Source organism: Ailuropoda melanoleuca, chromosome 9 (genome assembly GCF_002007445.2).
Source record: "Ailuropoda melanoleuca isolate Jingjing chromosome 9, ASM200744v2, whole genome shotgun sequence".
Taxonomy (NCBI): Eukaryota; Metazoa; Chordata; class Mammalia; order Carnivora; family Ursidae; genus Ailuropoda; species Ailuropoda melanoleuca.
Window position 1 is genome coordinate 5,506,987 of NC_048226.1, and position 25,539 is coordinate 5,532,525.

General features: G+C 57.2%; 1 protein-coding gene across 3 annotated transcripts in view; it reads right to left on the minus strand.

The window, feature by feature from the left end:
- Positions 1-530: 530 nt before the first annotated feature.
- ZNF710 (zinc finger protein 710) overlaps positions 531-25,539 on the minus strand; it is a 62,299-nt gene continuing 37,290 nt past the window's right edge. For 2 of the 3 annotated variants that reach the window (XM_034667869.1, XM_034667871.1), the window contains exons 2-5: positions 10,258-11,746; positions 7,582-7,773; positions 6,936-7,110; positions 532-3,226 (exon numbers count right to left, since the gene is read on the minus strand). In XM_034667869.1, the coding sequence (XP_034523760.1) occupies positions 3,060-3,226; positions 6,936-7,110; positions 7,582-7,773; positions 10,258-11,718 (1,995 nt within the window). In that variant the 5' untranslated portion in view covers positions 11,719-11,746 and the 3' untranslated portion in view covers positions 532-3,059. Of the gene's footprint in view, positions 3,227-6,935; positions 7,111-7,581; positions 7,774-10,257; positions 11,747-25,539 lie in introns of all 3 variants that reach the window. The other variant, XM_034667868.1, reaches the window with a different exon arrangement.

Here is a 25,539-nt window from a genome sequence, read left to right on the forward strand (position 1 = left end):
GCTTGGAGATGGGCTCTAGCCACCCCTCACTTTGGTGGCTTCCGTCAGTTCGAGGGACTACGTAACTCCCTTCGCTCATCACACTGAACTCCCAGGGTGGCAGGAAGAAAAGCTGTGTGCTGGCTCTTCACTCCTGGGGCGAAGCTCAAGGTTTCCGGCCCCTTCTTGCCCATCAGTAGAAAAGGGCTGACAGCCTCTGAAATGCAGGCTGGCATCGTGAGCTGGCTTCTGTCCTGGTGCCCTGTTGGTGGGTCAAGAGGGGAAGTGGCTTTTCTCTGCAAGTGGTGGGAATTCTGGGGCCTGGTTCCCTCTTGGGGGACTTGGAGCAGCTCCCTGTAGGTGCCTGGCCCTGCAGGTGGCTATTCGGACGCCAAGGATGGTCTGGGTTTCTTCCCCTCCTTGGAGAGTGACACCAGTGACACCCCCCCTCCCCCCGCTATGTGGGGTTGGGAAGCCTTGTTGGGAGTTCTTTGTGGGGGAGGGGTGAGGACCAAGTCCTCAAGAACCAGGGGAAGAAGGACTCACAGCCACCTCGCTAAAGAATATTCATTTATTTATAATTATTGCTAAGTAAACTTCTCTTTTAAATGGGAACATAAAAACACAGTAGGGCTTTGCACAAGTGGAATTTCTAAACAGTTGGTTGTATACACGTCAAAATAAGTTAGGATGGAATTTGTCCAGGAGTTTCCAAGTCACCCAAGAGGCCGCGTGTGCGCCTCTCTTGAAAGGTCAGGGGAGGGGTGAGGACAGGAGCCTTGCCGAGACCACCCCCCAGCTCAATCTGTGAGTTGTGCTGTTTCCTTCTCTTAGCTTTGCCCGGGTCCAAGGCACAGGGCAGGGGGGCGTTCAAGTATCGAACCTCGCAGGGGGCCGGTGCTGATGGCGGGGCTGGGGGAGGAAAGGAGAGCCCCACCCTGGGGCCCAGACCTTCTCCCTTGGGTTTCCACGACCAAGGCCACTGCGCCGGCAGGAAAGAGGAGCAGGAGGAGAAGGGGGAGGTACAGGGTTCTTTTTGGTACCAGGGGAGAAAGACATTGTGGGAAGAGGTAGTTTGCAGGGGGTGAGGCTTCTGCTCAGCAGGAGAAAATGTCTTCTACAGTGACGGGGTCACTGCCACCTGAGGGTCATCATGGCGGGCACCTGGGGGGCCGGGGGGGCCTCTGGGTTCTGGAGGGGAAAGGCTCCTGGGAGCCCCCAGCCCTCTCGTCTGCTGCCTCTTCGTGGGAGCTTTAGCAGAGAAGGAAGGGGCACCTGGCTGCCTGATCCGAGGCCACCTTGTCCTCCCCTCAGTCCTGACGACAGCCACCCTGAAGCCTGGCTTGCTCCTTCACTAAGGATACAGCTTTGGGGGCGGCTGCATTTCAAACTGATTCCCCCCCACCCCTCCCCGGCTGTTACCCCTCCTTTCCTGGTTTCCCGGCTGAAGTTGGCGGCTTCACCTCCTTCACGCCTTTGGGGACAGCCCTGCCTGCCCCTCCGCACTGAGGCCTCAGGAGACGAGTGGGCAAGGAGTCTGGGTGCCCTAGCCGTTCCCGAATGTGCTCTTTCATGCCCCGGACCTGGCTTCGGTGCCCAGGGCAGGAGCTGGCGTGGGGACAGAGGCCACGAGAGTGGGCAGGCAGGGGAGCGAGCTGCTGGCCGAGCAGAATCAAGCCACTCCGGCTTCTGCGGTGGCTGGTGCTGTGCGAGTCACTGGCCAGAGGGGCCGGGCAGGGGCCAAGGGCCTGCCCGGCTCTGCCTCCCGCCTCTCGCCCCAGCCCGAGGCTCCCGCCAGCAGCCTCCCCTCTGCCTGAGCCCCGCCTGGCCAGCCGCTCGAGGCTGGGGAGGCACGAAGCACGCACAGCACACGAGGGAGCTTCGATGTGGAAAAAGAAAATGATCTCCATCAGAAAAGAATAGGCGACACAGAATTGGAAAGGAAAAAAAAATAAATTACCTTCAAAATACCCCTTTTGCTCAGAAAAAAAAAAAAATTTTTTTTTCTCTATGGTCTTCATTTTCTTTTTAACTATGTTGCTCTTCTTGGGACCCTGTTGACTCTTGGCTGTCCGCTTCCTCAAAATGGACACCTGTTAATAATATAACACCCCAGCTACCCCCCAGCTGGTCCTTGGCCTCCTCTGAGGACAGCCCCTCTCGGTCCCCTGCCCCTCACTCGAGGGGCCTCCGTCTGTCTTAGCGTGTGCCCAGCGAAAGGCACGTCCCCAGCTCTGCTCACGTCAGGGGACCCTGGTGCGGTGACCGATTCAACAAAGAACTGGAGGACATCTGTTGGAATCCAGTTTAGGGACACCCACTTTCAAACTGCTGGAAGATGGGGGCCTTCTGGGGGTTGGCTGGAGAGGGCATTAGCTGGGGACTGGGCTACACCCCGCTTTCCTGAGGCCAGGACCGGGGCTGCATGCACGCCTGGCTCCCGGAGAGCATGGGAGGCACCAGGAGGTAGAAGGCAGAGGGCCCTGCCTGGCTGTTTGTGGACAGGGTGGGGAAGGGGGCTCTGGGGCCTGGGCTTTTCGCAGTCCCGGGGCTGGTAGGGGGCGGGGTGGGGGGCAGTGCTGACCGGCACAGGAGCTCAAACATCCCTGGAGGCAGGAGTTGGTCCAGCGGGAAACAAGGCCAGGCTCAAGTTCCGTCTTCCTCCAGTGCCAGGACCCCTGAGGCGCTATCAGGGGCCCTACCCACACTGGCTGCCGCAGCCCTGCTGGGCCTGGAGAGACCTGAGGACCGTGTGCCCTTGTGACCTGTCCCCAGATGGCCCCCACCAGCATTTCTCCCACCCTCCCACAGCAGCAGGCCGAGGAGACCCGGAGCGGGGCCTCCCGGGCTCTCCTTCCTTCCCCAGACACCTGGGGCCTGTGCCTGGTTCACAGCTGAGGCCAGTAGTATAGTCTCCATTTGGTCTAAAAGTCCCTAGTGGTGCAAACGACTCGGCGGGAGGGGAGGGCTCGGGACAGTGGGGCAGTAGCTTCTCGGCCGCGGGAGGTGCAGCCCGCAGCACATGGGTCTCCCCCCATGTCCCACGCCCTCCCCGCCCCTTCTGGGCGGCCCAGCTTGTGCTATAGCACGTTGTAGTAGGCCATCTCCTTCATGGCCTGTTCGGTGAGGACGCTGGCCTCGGCGCTGCTATCCACACCGGCGTAGGCGTAGGCGTTCTCGAAGTCCTCCATCTCCTGCTGGCTGTCAAGCTCGGAGGGGTCAGTGCCTGTCAGCTCCATCATGGGGTCTGCAAGAGAGGGGCACAGTCAGGTCCGGATGCTGCCTCCGGGAAGAGCCAGTCACTTCTATACACGGAAGCCGAGGACCTTAGTCAAGAAAGCACTTCCTAGTCATTGCTTCCAGAGGATTCTCCTCAGCCTCTCTTCCTTCCTGCACCGGGAAGCCCCAGGCTCCTGTGGCTTCTCAAATGTGTCACCAGACCCGAGTGCTAAAGCTGGGGGGGGTTGGCGGTGGGGGGAGCGCGGGGGGATGGGTGCAGGCCTGGCCTTGAACTCTTGTTTCCCTCCTATGCATTCTCTGCAATGTTTCGCATTGGCCCCCTTGGCCACACGGAAGCCTGCTGCTCTATGTCACGCACCACTCATTTAGGACCTGCTGCATGCCCGGAATTTCCCATACACCGTCTCATAAATGCTCACAGCAATCCCATGGAGATGGTCAAAAGGAAGTTCTGAGAGGTTAATCAACTTGCCATAGGGCACCCAGCAAGTGCTGTTGTTTTCATCTACTGTGCTGCTCTGCCTCGAAAGGCCGGAGGGAGCCCTTTCTAACCTCTGGCTTCCTACCCGCCTTAGTGCTTTAAACCGGTTCTGCCCAGTGGTCTCCTTGGGCCTTGCTCTTCAAGGACAAACACCCAAGGTAGGTCAACAGAGATGCACGAGGCAAAAACTCGAAGAGGCCTCTTGTAATTTTATCAACTTGAAATCTTACTATAAAGTTCTTAGCATCAGAACAAAAGCCAGATGGAAAGCTCCACTTTCCAGCTCTGGGCTGTCTTCCGTGGGAAGGAGGGAAGCCCAGGGTATGATCTGGGGACCCTGGGTAGCTGGCTGGCAAGGGCTGTGGCTGAGCCCCAGTGTGTGTTCTGTCCCTGTGCACCTAAGAGAAGTGATGTGTTTTGGGGAGAAACAGACCCCAATCAAGGGGGCGGCCCTAACAAGTCTATGGCAGGGTTTTGGCACTATTAACATTTTGGGCCATAATTCTTTGCTGTGGGGGTACATGGTAGGATGGCTAACAATATCCCTGCTCTCTACCAGCCAGATGCCAGTAGCATCACTCCAGGTACAACAATCAAAAATGTCTCCAGACTTGACCAAATGTCCCCAAAGGGCAAACTCACCCTCAGTTGAGAACCAGTGGTCTAAGGGCAATTCCACGAGTGGTTCAGGAATGAATCCAGGCCAGTGAATCATGAGGAGAGGCCTGCTTGTGAATTCTCTGAATTCACACAATTCTCATTGGTTTCATAGAGAAAAGGGAAGAGGCTCTTACTCTCCCACTGGTTGTGTACAAGCCCTGAAGAGCACACTGCCCTGAAGAGCAATGGCAGCCATCTTGTGACCATGAGGAAAATCAGAGCTAATGCTGTGAACAGACGGAGGGAGCCTCACCCTGGTGTCATCGTTGAGGGGCTGAATCAGCCAACTCTGAAGAGGGCCTGGATTTCAAGTCCTTTCTGAATCTATTTCATTACTGTTTAAGTTAGTCCGAGTGTGTGGGGGGGTGTCTGTTACTCATGCCCAGAACATCTGACACACTGTGAGTCTTCCTGACTTTATAAAACAAGGTCAGCTGTTCCAAATCTTAAAGACACTAGGCTCTGTCTTCCTCAAATCCTAGTGCCATACCTTCATATGATACAGTTGACTGAACATTAAGAACAAGCTAATAGCGTACCATTTTTACAAGGACATTGACCCACCTCCCATATTATAGTTCCAATTTATTAGATGGTTCCGTCTAGAATGTACCCTGCCTTCCTCCTGCTTAAGTGTGAAACCTGGGCTTTTCAGACCAAGGTTATATGTGAGAGGCAGGTTGCCTTGGGTCCCAGCCATTCAAGTGCCAATCACTCCTTTACTGTCTGTCATCTGCCGCAGTCAGGAAGAAAGCAGTCCTATGCATCCAGGTTATTGACCTCAGGCAGAAAGAGCGTGTCCCTTCACCACCCCCTGGGAGCAAGGTGTGCAGGGACAGCTGTCTCCAAAAGGACGAGTTCTGCGCTGGTCCCTCCTGGTGGGTTAGATATGTGTGTGTGTGTGGGGGGTCTGCTAGACTATGGCTGTCAAACCCCACTGCATATAGAATTATCTAAAGTGCTTTAAAGTGCTGACCCTAGGCCACGTGCCAGATCAATTACATTTGACTCTCTGGGGTTGAGACTCAGGCATCAGCATTTAAAAAATTCCCCAGGTGCTTCCGATGTACAGCCAAGTTTGAGAACCAGACCTTTAGAGTCCAGATCAAAGGTTCTCCAAGTGAGGTCACTGATCAGCAGCTTTGGTATCCCCTGAGAACTTGCTGGAAATGCAAATTCTGCAACCCTCCCCCAGACCTACAGATTCAGAGGCTCCAGGGGTGGAGCTCCGGGGGTGGAGCCCTGCCGTTTTAACAGATTTCCAGGTGATTCCAATGCATACCGAAGTTTGAAACACCACTGCACTTCCATGCCTCTAAAACTCTACCGGGCAAACAGATCGCCTGGGATCTTTTCTGAAATGCAGATTCTGATTCAGCGGGTCTGGGGTAGGGCTGACTCTGCAGTTCTAGCAAGACCCCAGGTGATGCTGACACTGTTGGTTCTCGTACCACATTCTGAGCTGGAAGGGGCTACAGAGAGCACCTATATGCAGGCAACAGGGTGGGATCCTTGCTCACGAGATCGAAAACTGAGGACACCCGTGTCTGCCAGAAAACCCAGGCCACTCACTGGTTAGCTGCTGCAAAACCAAACCAGGGTTCCTGCAGCCAGCCCCCAACATCTGATTGCCTGCTAGTGAGTAACGTTACCCAGGCAAGTCAACTCACCTGTATCGTTCCCTGCTACTTTGTCTGAGAAGGCACGCCAGGCAGGCAACTAGCTCCAGACCGTACAGGGAGCCTTCCTGAGGTGCCATCAGCTCTTTCCTCCAGTAGAATCTCTAAAGTCCCTCCTCCCCTCAGTACGGCCAGAGAGACTAACGTTCTTCCACAGCTGACGAGTGTGGAGGGGACAGGCTATCGCTCACACTTAGGGATGTTACAACACCAGCCTATGAAACGACTACCAACTGCAGAGGTGAGGCGCCTCCCCTGAGTGCGTGGCCTACACTCTGTTTGGCAAGCACTGTGAAGAGTGTGATGGACTGTGCTACACTTTTTGCCTTGGCTGCTGGGAAGCTCAGAGCTCCCCCGGGCTGTCCACAGACCCTCCCACGGTACAGTTGGGGATTGGGACCTCACCCGGCTTCCCTCATCTCTTCAGCTGCCCTTTTCCCTTTTGTTACTTCCTTTCCCAGCCAACCATTTATTTTTAACGTCACTGTCATCGTCATAAAAGTGTCTGTTCCCCCCACCCCCGGGTGTTGTGATCTTCCCTGAGTTACCTAACTTCTCTGTCCGGTTTCGGCATCTGTAGGATGGGGATAATTAGCAGAGCCAAGCTCGCTGTGAGAAGCATATGAGTTGATAAAGGCCTGGCATGCAGTCAGCACTGGATCGGTATCAGTCAGGCTTTTTATTTATCATTATTTACGTGAGCCTGCTGAAGTCCTTTGTTCTTACACAAAGGCCCCGTTGTCAGCACCAGGACCACCTTCCAGGGTGTCTCCTCCCTAGCCCGGATCGAGGTCTCAGGCCTTGGCCAGCCTCCCCCACCCCGACTGGACAGGAGGCTCCTGAGCATGCCGTGACGGGACCGCTCCTGTGCCGTCCCCTGTGCGTGGCCCACCCACCTTGGCTGTCCAGGCCGATGTCCATGACGCCATGCTTGACCTTCATGTGCCGGCTCAGGTTGCCCTTGAGGTTAAACTTGCTGGAGCAGTATGGGCACTTGAAGGGCTTGCTGCCCGCGTGCAGGTGCATGTGGCCCAGCAAGTTGTACATGCGGTTGAAGGACTTCCCACACACCTGCAACACACCCGCTCGGCGTCAGGAGCCCGCGGGGAGCCCGCCCTCCCTGAACCCGCAGCCCCCTCCCACTGCCCTGCTGGGGCTTGAATCCCACTCGCTATGGACAGCACTCACTCTGTCCTCTCCTAGGTGACCCCAGGGGCCCGAGAGCCAGAGAACCGAGCCTCCTCTTGCTGGTCACTGTTCCACTCTCCCCGAGCTGGAGTTACCAGAAACCCAGGGCTGGGCTCTCTGACCACAGAGTCTCATGCCTGGGCTTTTCCTGCTGTGCAGGGACCTTCACCCCCTCCCCAAACTCCAAAAAATACCACCTCAACAGCATATAGACTCTGAACACCGTGGCCCACACTGACCCCCCTCCCAAGCCCAGGCATTTTCACCCAAAACTGGGCTCCCCCGCTTGCACCGGCCAGGCCGGCTCTCGGCAGCTGCAGTCGTGCCGACCCGGGGGCCCTGGCAGCCGGGTACCTTGCATTTGAATGGCTTCACAGGCGAGTGTACAATCATGTGGGTCTTGAGGGTCTGCTTCTGCACGAAGGTCTTGAAGCAGATGTGGCACTGGTAGGGCCGGACGCTGGTGTGGATCAGCATGTGCCGCTTCATGTTGGCCTGCAGGGTGAACTCCCGGCCGCACACCTCGCACTTGAACTCCTTCACGCCCTGGCGGAGGGGGGGGGGATGGTCAGGCCACGTGATGGGCACAGCCTCTGGAAGCGTGTGTGTGTGGGGTGTGCACGCAGTGTCCGAGCGTATGCACAGCTTCCGGAAAGCGACTTCCCGGAGGGGGTGCTCCGGATGGGGACCGCTTGTGGAAAGCCACTGGGAGAATGTTGGGGCAGGGCCACTGACTCCAGGAAGCCTTCTAGTTCCTACCCACACACCTGCTGTCTCCTGCCCACCTGGGCAGGTGCCCCTCTAGGTTTGCACCAGTGCACCAAGGCAAGTGTGTTCATTCATTTGTTCGTTCGTTCATTCATTCATTCATCCAGCAACCATTTACTGGGCACCTGCGACAAGCCAGCATCACGCCAGGCACCAGGGATCTGTGGCCAAGAAGTGCATCTGGGGCCACAGCCTGGTGGACCGTCCTCAGGTCAAGGGCACACACGTGTTTTTCCCCTCAGTGTTGGCTCTCAGTGGTCCATGGGTTCACGGAGCCCTTTGAGAATCTGATTAAAAGTATGGACACTGCAGGAAAAATGACACTTGGATCTGAATACAAGAGTTCTCAACCCCCCTGGAGCCCAACCACTCAACCCCTTGAGAGTTTCCCAAGCTTCCTTGGTGTAAGAACCCACCACCTTGCTGCACATACGGCCTCTCGGGAGATACCTCCTGCCGCTGCCGGGCCAGTGGGCCCAGGAATGTTTGGTCTCAACAGGTCCCTCAGAGGATTCTTATCATTGGAGGAGTTTGGGACACTTGGCCCCAGGAGACAATGATTCCAGGGGAAAACCCTCTGGTTTGACTTCAACATGCTTGCCCATGGCCTGGAGGTGACCCCCAGAGCGGGACAGGGTGTTATGAGCACAGGGGGTCCGATGTATTGTCTGGGGAGCAAAGTCAGGACAAATGTTGGGAGTTGATCTCTTTGCTGAGCCAGTAATTTAGCAGACCCCCAGTGGGACGGTCACGTGTGTGCGGTCACAGGGGCTGTCCCGACGCTTACGTGGGACAGAGTTCCGTATTATAAGGCAGCAGTGCGTGTGTGTCTCTCTTAGCAGACAGGGGCTGTGTGTCACGTCTCTACGCTCGCCTGACACACTGACGGTGTGTCTGACCACCAGGGGGCCCTGCCTTGGGGCGCTGACCCCGTAAGTGCATATGATGTGCACACTGTGCAAATTTAGGCTTACAACAGGGATGTTTTCGATTTTACCGGTCTTTGGTTTTTGTTTTCAGTTTTTCGTCACAGTGTTATTTCTCTTTGAACACTTTGCAGACTCATGGGGATTTTTAGTAGAGGAGAAAAATGGCACAAAATGCTTATGGCTCCCACTCCCTTCCCAGCAGACACGAAGTCAGTCAGTCATCTGGTTTCACTTGACACACGGTCTGCTCTTATGGCTGAGCCCAGACTCGGCTTCAGAATCCTTCTTAACATCACACTCTGGGCAGCTTTACCAACCGACCGGGGGAGCAGCTGCAAAAACCTGCAAGTCATCTCTGCTCTAGTAGAAGATGTTCCCAGGGCAGGGAAGGCTAGATCCTTGGGCTAGCAGGCTCTGGCTGCCCCACTCACTGCTGCGTCCACTGTGAGAGGTGAGGACTCAGGCTGGACCCCAAGTGGCCCTATGGCTGCCATCATGGAACGAGGAAGTTCTCTTGCACCTTGAGCTGCAAAACGTGAAGCTGGTTGGATTTGGGGTGGAAACGATGGGGTAGGCTAAGTGCCGAGCGAGCCTGTGGGACCCTAGAGGCCTCATTCCATCTGGACAGAAGGGCCTCTGGGAGGGGGTGACGGTGGCTGAAAGGCAGGGTGGCTGGTGACCGGAAGGGAAGGGGAGGACAGTGGGGGACAGTGGGTCAAAGTGATGTGTCAGGGACACAGTGGACAAGGACAGCTCCACCTTCCACCCCTACAAACTGTTCTGCCTTGTTTATGTCCTTTTCCATCACAAATATTTTTCCTTCTGTCTGTTCCCTTTTAAAATGAAATACATTTAAGCTTTTTCCTAAAGGGAAGTCACAGGTTTTGATACAGTTTTGTCATAACAAGGAGCAAAGGAAACCTTCTCTCCTTCTGACCGTCTCGTCCACTGCCCCGTGGCCTCCTGGCCTCTGCGCTCCTGGAGGACAGGCTGCTTTAATGATTCTCCAACCGGGTTCCCTGGGGCCTGCCGGGGTTCCTCCAACATTTCATTCAACAACTTCAAAAAAGTAAGTTTTACTATTAAACCCCCCCTGAATTTCAATTGTTATTTTTTCCCTAATACTCCTGCGAATGAATATGTAACTATAAATGTTAGGACGCGTTCATCTGCGTCCCGTCAGAGCGTCCCCTACATGCTCTGAAGCAGGCCTTTGGGAAGCACTGGATGAAAGGCCAGCAGGAGGAGAGGGAGGAGCCTCAGGCAAGGCCCCTGGGGGTGGGAGAGCCGCTAGGGAGGATGTGGTGGGGAGGGGCAGAGGCGCCAGCCCTACCTTGTGGGTGAGGGAGTGCTGCTTGAGGTGGTGGATCTGGCTGAACTCCATGCCGCACTCCGTGCACACGAAGGGCCGCACGTTCTGGTGTTTGAGCATGTGGTTCTGCAGCTGGCTGCGGTAGTGGAAGGACTTGTCGCACTCGAGGCACTGGTAGAGGGTGGGGCCCTGGTGGGAGGCCAGGTGGCGCTTGAGCTGGGTCAGGGTGGAGAAGTCCAGGCCACACTCCACGCAGACGTGGCAGCGGCCGCTCTCGTGCTTCACCTCGTGGGCCTTGAGCTCGCTGGGGTAGGCGAAGCCGCGGCCGCAGAAGTGGCAGCTGTAGGGCTTGACCTCCGAGTGCAGCAGCATGTGGCGCTTGAGGTGGCTTGTCTGCGTGAAGGCCTTCTGGCACACCTGGCACTTGTGCGGCCGGGTGCCCTGGTGCGTCAGCAGGTGCGTCTGCAGGTGGCTGGGCTGCTTGAAGAGCTTGCTGCAGTGCGGGCACGAGTGCGGCTTGATGCCGTTGTGGCCCAGGATGTGCGTCACCAGGTTGTACTTGGACGTGTAGGACTTCTCGCACATGCGGCACTGCCAGCGCTTCTGGCGGTCGCCCGCCTCCACCAGGTAGGAGTCGTCGATCTGCACGTTGATGTCCAGCCGGTCCAGCTGGGCCTTCTTGTGGCGCTCCACCGTCGAGCCGGCCGCGTCCGCCTCAAACTCGCCCGCCTCCTGCCACACGAAGCCCTGCTCCGGCTTCACGGGCTCCGGGGACTCCATGGTGGGCGGGGCCTCGGGATCGCTCAGGGGGGCCAGGTGGGGTGGCTCGAAGCCGCACTCGGAGGGCAAGGCCTCCGGCCCGGGCAGCGCCATGCCGGGCTCTGGGAAGCCGTCCCGGGCCGGGTCGGGGAAGTGGGGGTCGTAGGGGGCCGCGTCCAGCTCCGGCCTCGCGGCTCGGGGCAGGTGGCGCAGCGTCCGGGGCTTGCGGCTGAAGGCGCTGAGGTCGATCATCTTGACGGCGCTGCTCTGCACCAGGGCCTCGCAGCCGCCGCCGGCCACCTCCGCAGGGGCCTCCGCCGGGCCCGCGTCCTTGTCGTCCCCGGGCACGGACACCTCATAGACCTCCTGCTCCTCCTCGTCCACCTTCTCAAACTTGACCTTGGGCACCAGCCGCACGGGCGGCCGCGTCTTCCGCCGGGTGTGCTTCTCGAAGGCCGCCTCCACCTCCAGCACCTCCTCTTCTGCCGGCTCCTCCAGGGCCCTCCCGTTGCAGGCCAGCTGGTAGACGTCGGGGCCCGGGGGCCCGGGCTCCCCCATGGCCGTCCCGGACAGCTCGGGCCCCAGGTCCGGGTAGAAGGCTTCGGGGCTTATGGTGGCTCCGAAGAGCTCATTTTCTGAGACCAGGCCCAGCACGGCGGCCTGAGCCAAGGACAGCACCACCACGGCATCCGTCTGTGTCCCTGAGTCCATGAAGCCCTCCATCCCGTGATGGCTGGCTAGGAGGTCATCGCTGCAGGAGGAGAAGGGAGCGTTAATACTGCCGGCTCCAGGCTGCACACACAACAGACACACACGCATTCCGCAGGGGCCTGGCTAGTCTGGGGGGCGTCTGTCCCTCCTGTGTTTCCCCTCCTGCCATGGGAACTGGACACACTTATAATTACGGGGACCCCCCCTCTGTGTATCTGACCATGTTCTCTATCACCCTGTGGGATCCTGGATCAGCCCTGCCCCCTTGCTGGCCTCAGTCCTCCCACCTGTAACAAGAAGGTGGCATTGCCACAGCGGTTCTCAAACCATGTTCCCCACAATGTCTTTCCAGAGGTCCTTCAAAAAAGCTGATTTAAAATTGCACAAAATAAAGATTCCTCTCTTTTAAAAATCGATTTTAGAGAACCTGTCTACTCTCGAATGTAATACACATCTCGCTTCAGCACATTCTGTAGCCCCCCTGGCTTTGGTCCCAAAGTAATTAATTTTGCACGGACCTTGAGACCATACAGTGAGGTGTTAAACACTGTCACCATTTGTAATGGCTTGACCATATGAGTGAGGTGTTTTGGTTTTTATAAAGTATATATATTGCCAGGGGAGAATGAGGTGGGGGAAAATAATATATATATATATAAGATATATATACATATATATCTTATATATATATATGGCAAAAACAAGGCAACACACAAAAGTAAATTAGGTGCCAAGGTCGCTCTTGGCGGTTACCACCTATCAATGAAGCCTGATGCTACGCAACTGTGTCTCTCACAACAGGTGATCGTTCTGCATTAGCTAAGGGTTACACATTTAAATATCTATATTTATGCCGATTAAAAGTACAGCTTTCCCTCATTTGTGCACTGGCGTTCCACGTAGGATGTGATCTGATAGAAGGCCCCGTGATGGCTAACAGGTCTGAGAGCACTCCCTCAAACGAATACAAAAGCCGGCTCCCAGGTTCGCAGGCATGCCCTCTGACCCGCCACGTTCTTCTAAAAAAGCCAACGCACCCACCTGCCCAGGTCCAACTGCCCCCTCTCCCCCCGGTTCCAAACCCCAGGTGCACCGGCTCCCTGCCTTCTTGCGGGCACAGTCTGTGTAACCAGCCTTTGCACATGGTTCTCCCATTGGTGCCACTGAGCTCCCGCTCCTCCACCAGCCTCCCAGGTTTCCCTCAAATTCCACCTGTTCCTGGGACTCCCCAGCCCTCCCGCCGGGCCCTCTCTCTCTGGGCCTCCCCTGGGCTGCAGCGTGTGCCCCGGTTGTGGGAGGGCCTCCTCCCGGGCCTGGGACACTCATCATGATTGCAAGGCCCACCCTTGCTCGGCGCAGACACATCAGAAGTGCTCCATAGGAAAGGGAAAGGTGTTACTGGGGTGGCTCCTGGCTGCCTGGCCAGCTCTGCTTCCAGGGTCAGGGTCAGGCGCATGGCGGGCTGCGGCCCTTCCTCAGGAAACTGGCTCGGGGCTTCGTGTCTCCCTCCCACCCCAGGCCAGTGGAGCTTCCCCTTCCTGAAGCTGGCTAAAAATAAAATACCCCAGACAGGAATTTAGCTTCCTTGAAACGGACACTAAAGATTAAACTATTAATCTTCAAGCCAGGCTCTCGTGGAAGGGTCAGGTGGAACAGAAACTGACTCAGGTTCAGGGTCCACCGGGAACAGGCCGGAGGGGCTAAACCTCATTCAGCCCACCCCCACCACCCCTGTTGGAAGGCCGCTCAGCCCCAAGTCCAAGTTCTGTCACTTACAAGGGGCTAAGAAGGGTCACTTCAAAGTCACTCTGCGCCTCAGTTTCTCCATCTTAAACCGACCTACCCTTCGAAGGATCGCGAGAGCCCAGAGGTTGTAACTAGGCAAAGGGGATTCGTTAATTAAAAAGCCCTCACCAAATGCAAACAATTAACTTATTTGCCCAGATCTCTGGAAGGTTTTCCTGATGAAGGCCACAGAGCAGAGAGACGTCTCCACTCCGGGGCCCCCTGTTCGGCAAAGGTTGGGGTGCTTCTGCGATGAGAACTCATTCATTTCTTTGTGCAACAAATACTTGCTAAATCCCAGCTCTGGGTCAGGTCCTGTGCTCGGAGGTGCGAGGTGGGTGAGGCAGCCCCCCCCGCCTCACAGAGTCCTCAGAGGAGACCGCTGTGCCCACCGCAGCCACCCAGTGGGGTAGCACCGTCTCCCCCGCCCCCCGCCGATGGCCAGTCTGACGCAGCACCCAGTCTGACACAGCCCTCATGCCAGCTGTGGGTTTGAGCAAACAGCACGCTCAGCACTTTTTCTAGACTTCCCTGAAGTCAGGACCAACTCATCCCCAGCCGCGGAGCCGGTGCTGGGGACTTGGCCCTGGGTTTGGAGTTCAAGCCCGGATTTTGCCCTTTTCTTGCTCAGCTGCGGCCCCCAGCACCCCCCAGCCTGCTTCTTCATCAGTGCGGAGGGGATGCAGTGCCCACCCATGGGGTGGTGAGCAGAGCGAGGACGGCAGTGTAAAATGTTAGTTCCCTCTCTGTCCTCCTCTCCGCGGCCCCAAAGCCAGCACCCCCCCCCAGCAGCCTCAAGGGAATGGGAGCAAAGAAACCGTCATCCCTCTGGCAGCAGGAGCCGTGGGAGCGGGGGCGCAGGCCTGGCGAGGTCCCCCGTGGGGCAGGTCATTGTCCAGTTTATCATCCCCGCTAGGAGTGACCTTGAAGAGTGAAAGGGGCCTCTCCTGATGATCCCACCTGCCCCCGGCCCACCAGGCGTCCCCTTCCTCTGGCACAGGCAGGCAGTTTTGACTCTGGGGCTGCAGCCCATGTTTCTGTGACAGGAGCCTACGCCTGGGTGTGAAAGGGGACCTGCCCGCAGTTCTTGCTTATGAGGGGTTTGTGCCCTCGTGGGGTGGGACCCAGGCCTGCCAACACTAACCCTCAGTGCGGGCAGAAGAGCTAGCTTCCCATTACTGGGGCTCACCAGGTTCCAGGTGAGCCATTTAACCCTAACAACAACCCCAAGGGGGGTGGGGCGGGATGCACCCCATTTCACAGCCCAGGAATCCAGGGCCTCAGTCACATGCTCGAGGGTCCCGTCAGAGCAGATGTGGGTCTGCACCCAGGCCTGTGGGCCCTACAGCCCGGCCCCATGTAGGCCCCAAAGCTTCCAGCTCTGCTCCTTTAACCTGTGCAACCTGGTAGGTCGTGTCACAGCTCTGAGCCCGGCCTTGGCTCCCAGGTGCTGCCCTGTCGCTCCCAGGTTCCGAGGAGCCAGCAGGTGCTCACGGCTCCGGGTGACCTGCAACTGGGAAGCCTCAGAGCTGTCCCTGTCCGGCTGGTCCGGACACCCCTCCAGGGCAGCCAGAGCCCCTCCATGGCTCTCTACTCAGACCTCCCTTCTTGCTGGAACCCTGCATCAGCCCCGTGCCTGCCTGGCCACTCAGAACCCCCCTCCTTCCTGTGTGCCGGCAGACACTTGCCTGAGCAGAACCACCCCCCCACGCCCCGTAAGCGCATGTTCACTGGGGCGGCCAGGCCGGTGTGCGTGCACATGTGTGTGTCAGACGGGCTCTGTTTGTTGAGACTGAGGCTCAGGGAAAGAAGACAGAGGGAATCTAATTTACCTGCATTTTGCATGCATGATCTGTCTACCAGACACAGAAACGAGTGGGAAGGTGGGGACTCTGCAACCCAGTGTCGCCCGGAGGACAGCCTGTCAGGTGTGCACCACCTGTGTGCTGGCACCCCCTCCTCAAGGCCCCCCTTGTGCTGCCTCCCCTCTCAGGGCAAGGCCTCCGACCCCACACTTGTGCTGGGGCTCAGAACCAAAGCTCACCAGTGTCCCAGAGAAGGAGCTCAGACCCCCATGGGCTCTCCACGGGCTCGCTAGGAGGTGAGGGGCATCGATCTGGGCAGGGTGCACCTCGGCGTCCTGCCAGGACACCCCTGGTTCCCCGCGTGGAGGGAAAGGACATGGCAAAGGCAGAAAAATAGAGGAGATAGAATAGCTGCTTGGTTATAGCATAAAGACTGGGACTGGGGGTGGGGGGAAGGGAGGCCATGGGGGGGAAAGGGGAGAGAAGGGAAGAGGGGGAGGGAGGAGGTAGGGGGAGAGAGTAAGGAGGAGGCAGGAGAGAGAGGAAGGGGTAAGGGGGAGAAGAGGGGAGAGGGAGAGAAGCTGTGGAGGCCAAGAAACAAAAGCAGAGGAAGGGGAGGGAAGGAAGAGCAGCTCTATTTCCCAGGGCCCAGCGTCACCCAGGCCAGCCCCCTGGGGAGGGTCCTAAGCCTCACCCTCTGAGGCCCAGCAGGAGGCCTTGCCCACCAGGACAGGGATCCTACCTGTCACTTCACCTACTGCTATACTATAGGGGTTCCTGTCAACACCGACACTCTTGTCAAATGCATTAATGGGTGACTTGCTGTGTGACCTTGGACAAGTCACCTGACCGCACAAGGTCTTTGTTTCCTCATCTGTAAAAAGGGCACAAGTGGCTTCTTGGAACGTTGAGGGCAGGTTAGTCCTTGGCCTACCTGCCTGTCACCCAGGGTCCCCTCTGCAAGATGTGGCTCCCCCCACACTGCTCTGGAAGCGCCTTTCCCGTCAGTGAGACCCCCTCCACACATCCCCGCTCTGAGAGCAGGAGAGGGCTGGAGAGCTCGGGGGGGCCAGTGTCCCTAGAACACAGACGGTAGGGCAGAAGGCACTGGAGGCCTGGTCTGGCTTGGGGCTTCTGGGAAGGAAGTGACCAGCAGGTTATCCTTTGACTAAATTCTACCACCAGGGCATCTTCTCAAAAACCAACTGACAGCATAGGAATGACCTGGGACTTCTGCCAGCTCAGCCTTGGGATGTCCCCATGTGCCCCGTGATCCATTTACTGCAATGACGACCCCTGACAGTCTAGTAGGTGTCAGGGCCTGTCCTCTTACACAGGCTGCATGCTGCTCCAGACTTCCGCTGGGAGGGCAGGTGTGGCCCTAGGCCCCTTCATCTTGGCCTTGAACCACCAGGTGGCTCAGAGGCTGTCTCCAGTCCTGCCACTGAATCACTGCCTCAGCCACAGCTCCTGGGTACCCACTAGGTGCTGGGGACTGGTCTTGGTTGTAGGGATACAGCAGAAAGCAAAATAAAGTTGCTGGCCTCAAGGAGCTGCCCCGAGTGAGCCCAGTTAACAATGGAAGCCAGGATCTCCGGGGTGGGGTGGGGGCAGGGCTGAGGGCTGGGGCCCCACGGAGACAGTTCAGTGCCCAGTAGAGAACAGAGGATGGTCTCACTCCTCGTTCTGGCATTTGCACCCTCTGGAATGTGGCTTCCCTTTCTGCCCCCCCCCCACCAGCTGCACTGCTGGGGAGGGGGGGATATGCACATGTGTTGGGTGCCTGCGGCTGGGCCCTCCACCCCTGGGTCTGGAGAAGGGGAGCCTGGAGTGGGGTGGGAGGGTAGCTGGGCCCGGGGAGGAGAAAAGGCAGTCCCAGGTACATCTGGGGCTGTAAGCCCTCATAGCAAAACTGCCCTCTGTGTCCTGGGCTGTCTTGCTCACTGCAGACTTCAAGGTGAATCCCCAGAAAGGAAGAGGAAGCAAAAGCCAGGGCTGGAGTCTTGTGCAAACCTCGGGGCTCCTTGCCACAGTCTCACTTCTGCCAGCCCTGGGCCTCACTGGACTGGCAGTGTGAGGTCCGTGCGGAGGGGGCAGGTGGGGGTGGGGCGTGGCAGCCAAGGGGGAAGTGTGTGAGTCTCTGTCTGCCTCAGCTTCCCCTTTCCTCTATGGACCGAATTGCTGAGCCCGCCTCCAGGAGTCAGAGTGGCTGGGCCACCAACACAGCACCACCAACCCACAAACCACACAAGGGCCTGATGTAAACGTACACTGTGTCCAGCCACTTCTTTTTACAGGTAAGGAAAGTGAGGTCCAAGGAGGGGACTGGTACAAGGTCACACAGTGAGAGCGTGAGGCAAGGACTAGAGTGTAGGTGGTGGGCCCCAGAGCCTACCCTCAGCCACAAGGCCTGTAGGAGGAGGTCCTCATGTCTCAGTCTGCTGCTCAGTGTTGCCCCCAGCTAGGCTCCACCTGTTCCTCCATCAAGCCTTCCTGCCTCTCTGAAGTGTTTGCATGCACACGTGTACACACCCCCCCACACACACCTGTTTCTGACCTCAGGGCCTTTGCACAGGCTGACTCCTCTGCCAGGCCCACCCTTCCTCTGCACTGACTGAATACCCCCTCATCCTTTAGTATTCCCCACTCCAGGGAAGCATTCCTTAGCCCGTGGGCAGGGTAAGGGCCTCTTCCACAGCCTGAGGCCCTCAGGTTAATTTTCTTATAGCCTTGGCTGGGCCGTGGTGCCCCGTTGTTTGCTCAAACACTGATCTGGATGTTGCTGTGAACTATCCTGGGGATGTGATTAACATCTACAACCAGCTGACTTGAAGGAAGGCTGACTGCCCTCCTTAATGTCGGCAGGTCTCATTCAATCAGTTGAAGCCTTCAGAGAACAGCTGAGGTTTCCCAGAGAAGAAGGGATTCTGCCTGAAGACCGAATCATGGAAATCCTGCCCGCTTTGCCAGCCTGCCAGCTTGCCAGCCTGCCCTGCAGATTTCGGACTTGCCAGCCCCCACAATTGGGTGAGCCAATTCCTTAAAATAAATCTCTCTTTGTGGATATATATATATATCCTACTGGTTCTATTTCTCTGGCGAACTCGGTACAATTCACGCTGATTCATAACTGTATGTTTACGATCATCTCACCAGCAGCCGGCCCACCCAGAGGATAGTGGCTGTAGTGGGAGCAGAGTGGGCCCCTCAGGGGAGCGTCCTGGGCAAGAGACACCGGCTAGGGGAAGCGGGAGAAAAGAGCGGACAGCCACGGAGGCACCCAGGATGAATGAATGAGACCTGGGGGAAATCCTTGCCTGGGAGTTCCACAGATGCTTTGCTCTTCTCTGCCCCTCTACCTGCCTCACCCTGGGACAGTCCTCCCTCCTCCACAGGGGTGGACTTCAGGCTGCCCAGAGAAGGTTTTGCTCTGGCAGAGTCCCCAGGGGCTTGGGCCCCGGCGCTCTGAGCTATTCCCACCTGCAACACCCTCACAGGCGGGCCAGTTCCTCCCACAGGCCCATTCTGAAAGCCCTTTCCTTCTTGATCTCCCAGGCCCGGGGCACTGAGACCCATCCTGGGAGCCATACCTCTGCTTTACAACCGAGGGCTGAAGGGGGCCTGGATGCCATAGAGCAGCCACCGTGTGAGGCCCCTCCTCCAGGGAGGTCGCGGTGACCCCTACACCCAAGGAAACAAGGGATGGAGTCCCTGTGGCGAGAGGCACAACCTTGGGCCCACTGTATCTGTGTGACCTCTCAGGCTCAAACTCTCCCGAGGGCACACATCCCGGCTTCACAGGGGCCAAACACATCGCTTAATTAACAGCACCAGTGCCTGGGCCTGGACTCTCCGGGGAAGGCACCTCGACATCCTATTTTCTTTCTTTTTAAGTTGATCTATTTATTTTTAGTAATCTCTACACCCAACACGGGGCTCGAACTCATGACCCCGAGATCAAGGGTCGCACGCTCTTCCCGTGGAGCCAGCCAGGCGCCCCTGGGCATCCTATTTTCCCAAAACCTCCCCAACTGATCCCGATTCTCCAAATTAATTAATTAGTAAGATCTGATGAGCACCCTCACAGTGACCGGGCCCTGAAGGTGAACTACGAGTACCCCACTTTACTAACATGTGGAATGTAAGAAACAAAGGAGCAAAGGAAAAAAAAGAGAGACGCAAACCAAGAAACAGGTAACTCTGGAGAACACACTGCTGGTCCCCAGAGGGGAGGGGGGCGGGGGGCTGGGAAACGGGTTGGGGATTCAGGGGCGCACTGGCGATGAGCACTGGGTGATGTATGGAAGATGTCGAACCACTACATTGCGCACCTGGAACTATGTAACACTTGATGCTAAGTAACTGGAATTAAAAAGGAGGCCCCTACCTCCCTGAAGCTGTGACAGCCCACCCTGCGTGGGCTCCTTCCTCTCCCTCCCCTAGGGCGGCTGCCCCACTCCCAGCGCACGGCCACCCACACAGCTCACCCCGCACAGGCGGTGCACACGGGAGCTGGACCCAGACCTTGGCCTGCTCCTCCCCATGCCCCAAGCGGACTTCGCCCAGACGGGTTCCTCTCTTGGAAACGGCCATGCATCAGACCTCGCACCCTCGACCACAGGAGCAGGTGCACAGGGAATTTGTGCAGGTGGCCGTGAGATGGAGTCAGGCCAGGACACGAGTGGGCAGAGCGCCTGAGCAAGCCTGAGGTGTGGGGGGGACTGGGGACTGCGCCTGGCTCTCTGAGGAGTAGGAGGGGGAGGCCACCGCACTCCAGAGGAGCAGAGCCCTGGCCAGAGGAGGACTGAGGCAGCCCTGGTCCCTGGATGGGGACTGCCCCTGCTTCTAGCCTGGGGATCGCTTGCTGACAGTCAACCCCCTCTGTCCTGAGGTGAGCTGGGGGTGTCCTCCTCTGACCCTTGTAGAAATGAGCCTGCCTAAAAATGACCCAGGCATCTGATGCAGAAATTATGGGAGCAAATGCCACGCCACCTGCAGAACTGCCCACAGGACCCAGGGCAGCGTCCCCTTATGCTGGTGTGGGAGGAATGTGGTGTCTCTGATCTCAAGTCACCAGGCCCCCAGAAGCCATGGGCCTCAGGTCCTCCTACCTGATGCCCCACCGGCTCCCTGGGCAGATGCGTCTGTTTCTTTACCACAAAGGAAGAAAGCTCGGTTCTCCCACAGCGGGACAGTGGCTCTGCTGAAGGCCCCTCACTGCAGCCACTTTGGCTGTGTACCCTCAAGGCTGGCTTTGGAATCTTCATTGGCAGGGCTGGAAGGAACTCTGTGGACCCTCCTGTCCAATGCCATCATTTAGAGCTGTGGGAAGTGAGGCCCCGAGCCCTCCCCCCACCACGGGGACGAACCCGCCAGCTCTTGATTCTGGCTATGTTTCTGTCCAACCATGTCAACAAACATGGTAGCCACTCCACACTCAGGCTCCCCCACTGGGGTGTCTGCCTTCCATGGTCTGAGGGCCTCGAGGGTGGGCACGGTGGGATTGGGCAGCAAAGGATTCCACCAACCTGCAGAAGTGTCTTGAGCTCGCAAGAGTTCGCCCTCACAGCTGCCCCTTGACCTCAAATGCTAAAACAGTCCTGGCTCCCCCTGCTTAGGACCCCAGCCACTTCCCCTGCTCCCGCAGTCAAGTGCAGACATCCATGAAGGACTTAGAAGAACTTGTGTGATTGGTCTCTGGCCATGTGGCCGGTGCACACGGTGCTGCTTGTCCCCTTACTCATCACCCCCCAGACACATGGGCTTTTTTCATCTTCAACAGACCTGCCCGCACACAGCCTTTTCATATGCTGTGCCCCCTGGAATGCTCTTCCTCATCTTTCACCTTTCAACGGGGTAGCCCTTCCTCAGGAAGCCTTCCCTGACTCTCCCCAAGACCCCAAAAGGGTCGGACTCCCCCAAGTTCTAAGAAGTTATACATGTAATACTTTCCCTTCCTGGACCTTATTAAAAATCGTAATGATATATCTCTTTATGTAGCTATTGGCTTGCTGTCTTGACTTGGGTTAGATCACAGCGGACAAAGCCGGGGCAAACAGTGCGTCGGTGTGCTTCCCCAGAGTGTTCCCAGCAGACTGCCCATCTAGAATGAACGCTGTCCTTTTGAGAATACCCATATTTAAGTGCAAAGAAAAAAAAGAGGCCCTTTGCTGAGCCCCAGGTGGAACCAGCCTCCTCCCCTGAGCCTAGACTTTCTCTCCTTGAGCTCCAGGACCAGTGCCTGTTCCCAGGAGAAGGGACGGTCGGCCTCATGTTTCTGGAAAACTCCATGTCTTTCCTCCAATTCACAGAAGCAAAAAGCACATCTGCCCTCCAAACAACTACCCCGTGCTGGACCCAAAGATCACCAGCTTAATGTCATAGGGAAAGACAAACAAAACTTGGGCTTACAAGTTCATGGGACAAAGGTAAGAATCACAGATGAAGAAATGATAGGGGCATTTATTGGACTTGGAATTTTGCCAGTCCCTGTGATGAGCACACAGTTTCTAGGCTTCCGGGCAGCCCTGTGGGGTCGGGAGGACCATTTCCGTTGGGCAGTTGTGGAAACGGAGGCTTGGAGAGAGCAGCCCCTGCGGGGTGGGTGCAGCTGACTCCAGCTGGGTCTCCCGAGGGCCTGGGCCAGCTCTGGGTGGGGACGAGGTTTCTGGGTTGTATCTTCTATCCCTGCTGACCTCAGTTTCCCCTCCAGGGCCAGAGTCAGCCCCGAGAGCCCCTCCTGGCTTCCCTTCCTCCTCACCAGGCCCCGCCCTCTCAGAGACCTCATCCTTCTCCATCCTGTCTTCCTCTCCCTCTATTCCTCCCCTCCTTCCGTTTCCGTGGCAACCCCATCCTCTGCTCTGCCACTCGGTCCTGCGCTCCCATCTCCTCTTTCCCCTTTCATCTCTCCCCTCCTCGCAGGGTATGGTCCACATACCCCTCTGTCCTTTGCTTCTGGTCTCTCACTCCCTTTTGCTATGCTTTTATCTCTTTCAACGTTCTCTTGTCATCTCGGAGTGACATTTATTTATCTCTTGTTCAAGAAAAAAGAAAAAGGAAGGAGGGAAAAGAAACCCCCATTTCGCCAGGCCTGGCTTCTCCAGTTCAGTCCCAGCCACCTTTCTCTTAGGTAACCTAAAGAAACGGATACAGAGCGACCCCAGAATGTGCCCCCTGCCTGCCACTATGCAGGCGCCCTGCGACCTCACCTGTAGAAGGGAGGAGGCAGACACACGCCGGGGAGGACAGCTGGGAGGTGTCCCCGTGAAGGCTCACCGGGGGCAGGCACCCTGCTTTCCTGAGGCTGGGCTGGGGGACACGCCAGAGGCCCCCTTGGGATGCAGCAAGGGCAGGACCTAGAGCAAGGGATAAGCCAGGTCCACAATCCCTCCTCAGTGCGGCCCTCGAAAGTCCACGTGCACACAGCCCCGAGACGCCTGCCCCAGGCCCCACACTGCAGCCCACGCGATGCCCAATATACAGGCAAGGTACACTCCTGCTCCAGACAGGATGGGGGATTCACCCATTCTTCAAGACTCACTCTTTACCACAATCCTAAACTGCTTCTGAGAAAAGGAAGTATCCACTCTCCTAACCAGCTCTGCGTCCCACGGTTTAAGGCAGGAATAAGGTGGCCAGCTCATTCCCTTTCAGCCATCATTTACAGAGCTTCTGTGATGGACCAGGCACACAATACAGGCCCTCCCATGGAGATGTGCATCTTAATTTTCATTTTACGGATGGGCAAACTGAGGCTTGGAAAAGATGTAGCTTTTCCAAATCACGCAGTCAGTAAGAGGTAAAGGCGGGCTTCGAACTGATTATAATCATGTTCTTCCCCTGTTATGTCCCTTCTTCCTGTGCCCCCAGGAGGGGAGGGTCAGGCCTAGCCCTGGCCCAGCAGCCTCCCCACCCCATCCTGCCTTCTGCATTTCTGTGCTCAATCTGGAGTGATCAGAAATGACAGGAGAAACAAAGAGATTTACCACCGAAATTACAAGCAAGCCGATTATTGCTGTGGCCCCAGCGTCTCAAAGTGACAGAGAGAATAGATAGCCTGGTGGAAAATGGTATTGCTCTCCTCTGAGACAAAAGTCACCTGGAGAAGAAAGAGATCCTGGATCTTTGGGAGCCCACAGGCTTGGAAGCCTCTGTGGGAGTTGTGACTGGTTGCTGGGCCAGGGTCTCGGGCCTGGTGTTGGTTCCCTAAGTCCCGGACCTCCAAGGTTCTGCTGGAGGAGTTCCCAGCCTACCCTGCCTGGAGCAGCTGGCAAGGCCTGGCCACGGGAGATGGCAGGTCCCGGCGCCCAGGCTTGCTGAGCCCACAGAGGCACCAATGACACAACAGCCCTGCTTCTCCCTGAAGAGGCTGGCTTAGCACCTCCGGAACCCCACCCGGGAGCAAGGCCTGAGGAGGAAGAGATAGGAAGCAGCAAATGCGGATGGGCGAATACGGAGGGACAGCCACTGGCTCTACAGATGGACAGAGTGGGGAGGAACCTGGCTCTCAGGCTGGCAGGCCCGGCCTGCACCCCTATCTCTGCCACTTATGAGCTGTGTGACCTTGAGAAATTTCCTCAACCTCCTTGGGACTCTGTTTCCCCATCTGTAAAATGGAGTAGGGATATGAAAAGGCCCTGCCATAAAGCTCCTCCTTCAGGTCAGGCTTGTAGCTGGTAAGATCATGTATGTAAAGTGTGGGATCCTCATAACAGGACCCACTTTACAGAGGAGTCCGGTGACCCGCCCCGATGTCACCAGATCACCAGAGAAAGGAGGAGTTTGGGTTTCCTTCTTGGGTCTAACTTAAATGCTCATGCTTTGAAGGGCAAGGACATAGGGGAGATAGAATTTGATAACACAGCTGGAGCGCAGTAAGGACTCGGCTTCTGGAAGCTATTGTTCGTCTTCCTCCTATGACCGTCCACTCTGTTGGGCCAGGCAGGTGCTGGCAGCGGGTGGGACCCCAATATCCCCACTCACAGGGACCTCACAATTTGGTTAGAAAGACAAGACTAAGAACCACGAAAGAGAGAGCAAAATAGCAGACAGCAAATGAGCCCTAAATGTGTGGGGTACCACAAAAGGACAAAGTAACGTTGCTTTTTCCCCCTCCATCTCAACTTAAGGGGTGAGGAACTTTCTTCCTTGTCCAGTGGCACTTCGGGAGGTCACAGAGCTCCGAGCACGGGCTGTAGAGTTGGCCGCACCCCTCACACGTTGGTTGGTGCGAGCCGGTCTCTTCTGTGATAGGGGACAAAGGTTCCTGTTGTCCAGAGCTATCAGGAGGTTCGACTGAGCTCACTAGCCCAGCAAGCATGATCCCTGGTGCTCAGTACACAGAGGTCGGGTGGAGGGGTGGGGAAGCCTCGAGATGGGGGAGGCTGGCCAGGAAGCCCCACTCCCAGAGACGCAGAACTGAAGAGGGCCTGCCGGGCTGGAGGCAGAGCAGGGATGAGGGAAAGCAAGGAGAACAGAAGAGCAGCGGGCAGAGAAGGTGCTGAGGGACGAGCCTGAAGGAGGAGGGTGGCCTGGGCCCAGACCACTCCCCTTCTTTCCCACCGCTGCCGGTGTGAGTCACCCTGGGGCCTCCGTCCCGGCACAGGCCCTGGCACGGCTGCCTCCTGATGCCCATGCCGTAATCAACATTTATTTTGCAGTCACCCACACACCCAACTACAGAACGGATTTATGCCAGGAGAGGAATAAAAAAATGCCTCTCTCATTCACGTAAAGCCTCCATGTATCTCCTGGGGGGAGGGACAGCTGGCCCAACATTTAGGCTAACAGCGTACACAGGCCGACGTCAGACATGCACACCAACCAAACAGGCTATAATCACCGGCAAGCAGGAGCAATGTGCAAACCCATCCATTCTCAGTCACCTTCATGCAGCGAGGCGAGGGATGGGGCCCACGCAAAGGGTGGGAGCCCGCGTGCATATGCACACTCGCGGACCCCGCAGACTGGCCGGGGAGGAATGCACCAGGGGTGGAGGGAACCCACAGTGCAACTGTGAGTTAAGAGGCTAGGCGAGAGGCTGGCAGGGAAGGCGGGCTGGGCATCCCAGCCGGGGGGCTGCTGTGTCGGTAGGGTCCTGGGAGCGAATGTGGTGGGCCAAGGCAAGCCCCATCTGCAGGTTGGAGGAGAGGTGAGGGGAGTCTGGGAAGGCAGGGGGGCCTGGGAGGGAGGAAAGGAGAGGCCCTTGCTCAGCCCAAAGCGCGATCTGGTTTCCTCTACAATC